The 2001-nt window shown below is 57.3% G+C and overlaps 1 protein-coding gene across 1 annotated transcript; it reads right to left on the minus strand.

Moving 5' to 3' along the window:
* Positions 1–15: 15 nt before the first annotated feature.
* Positions 16–1172, minus strand: SPRG_18755 (hypothetical protein; the record flags this gene model as incomplete). The annotated part of the gene is made up of 5 exons (XM_012358198.1): positions 16–291; positions 329–407; positions 462–529; positions 584–786; positions 836–1172. Coding segments are annotated over 5 exons (963 nt in total), but the record flags the coding sequence as incomplete, so codon positions are not given.
* Positions 1173–2001: the final 829 nt, after the last annotated feature.

Here is a 2001-nt window from a genome sequence, read left to right on the forward strand (position 1 = left end):
CGCGGCGCGGTCGACACTTGGGTCCGACATCTTGCCAAACGAGAAGAGCACCGACTTCTTCGCCTCCTCGTTGAACGAGCCGCCGACAAAGACATTGGTGCCAAACCCGACAAAGGCGGCCGTCATCGCGCAAAAGAACGCGCGCCAAATGAGCTTGGGCGAGAGGAACGACGCGCCTTCTTCAAGGGCAAAGAGAACGCCGCCGATGGGCGCTCCAAACGCGGCCGCGACGCCCGCCGCTGCACCGCACGTGACGAGGTCCCGAACGTCCTTTTCTCGAAGCAGCGTTATCTACAGACATGATGGGTTAGAGGCATCGATGCTAGACTCGATAGAGGTGTACCCGCGCCGACTGATAGCACTGGTACGTGCGCTTGGACGTCAACGTCGAGGCCACGATCGCACCACTAGGCATGATGAGGCGAAGGAAGTGGGGCGAGAGAGCGTAGGAAGTAAAGTACATGTGAATAAGCGGCCCTTCGCGGCCGACCGGTAGCCCGCCACCCACCGACATCATGATGCCCATGGTCTACAAGCAGAGAAGGGGCGTGAGCGATGGTCGTGCTCTCATAGATTTGAGGACCTTGCAGATGAGCGTCGATGGGCTCATCCACGCTTTGACGAGGACGCCATTGAGCGTGCTCTTGGTTTCAGGGATGCCCGACCCGGCGGCGGACGGCGCAAAGTACAGAATGACCGTGCTCGCAACTCCCACGAGCATCGCATTAAAGAGGACGAGGAAGACGAGCCCGGCGCCGGTAAATGTTAGCCCACTCTTTTCGTGCTCTAAGCGCATGTGCTATGAGCGCCGTGACGTCGTCGTGGTATGAGGTACCGAGGACGCCTTTCAGCTGCGTGTACTTCCAGTTGACGATCGAGCCGGTCCCGGTCGAGATGAAAATGGCAATGTAGGCCGTGATGACGCCAATGACAAAGCTGAGGCACCATTTCAGGAACGCGCCCGTCGTCTCGTGGCCAAGGAACGATGAAATGAGCGACGTGGCCGTTGTGGGCCGCGGGTACTGCTGCAGCTGGCACTCCTGGCAGTTGCCATCGCTGTAGCACGCAGGCGAGTGCAAATGGCCCGGCGAGTCGTACGGAACGAAGTCGACGCTCTCGTACTGCGGGCGCGCGGCCTCGTGCCGGCCAAGCGGAGCGTACGACGGCTTCATGGCCAAGTGCTGAAGGTACTGCTGTCGAGACGCCCAGGGATGTTGGGGATCCTTGGAACAAGAAGAACGGACGGTATAAGTTCGGTTTGTAGCTGGGTGTTTCTTATCTCGCACATCGAGTGCGAAACACATCGAGGCTAGAAACACCGCACTTGCAACCATGCAGAGGATAAAAACACGTCACCAAAGGGCCTCTACCATCGGCATACAAATAGCAAGACAGTACCGAACGCTACATTTGGGTATGTCGTGCAATCCCCGCGCACATCTGCTTCATTTGTCAGTATAACGTTGAGTGTTTCGTTTAACGTACTTTAACCACCGCGACAAGTGCGAGCAACGGGTTTCAACGCGGTCCCTCCAGTCAAGGCTGCGGACCTAACCGTTGTTGTTGAAGTGAGTCTATTTAGATATAATTTACACTGCACTGGATATGGTGGTGGACTATCGATTCCAAGGTGCTACGATGAGCCGGCCGCCGAGAGGCTTAGCCGAGCGGGAGACGTGGCGTGTAAACGGCACATGCCGGAACAAAGTTGTCGCGTAGCCATGCGTCGTGCCGCAGGGCGGCCATCATTTGGAAGAGGCACAATGCTTGAGTGTGGGGGGCCGCTTGAGCCGAGCGGTATGATTCCTGCTTCTGCCTCCCGAGGTCGCCGGTTCGATTCCCGATGCGCCGATTTTTCTATCCGGACTCCCCCCCATCCGGACACGAATGTCACTGAAGACGGTCACCATAATAAGGCCACGCTTGGCAAGTGCCACAAGTAACACATGGAAGAAGCAAGATGAAAAACGGCATATGCCGGTAACTCGTGCCTACCGGATA

This window comes from Saprolegnia parasitica (assembly GCF_000151545.1).
Source record: "Saprolegnia parasitica CBS 223.65 unplaced genomic scaffold supercont2.1438, whole genome shotgun sequence".
NCBI lineage: Eukaryota > Oomycota > Saprolegniomycetes > Saprolegniales > Saprolegniaceae > Saprolegnia > Saprolegnia parasitica.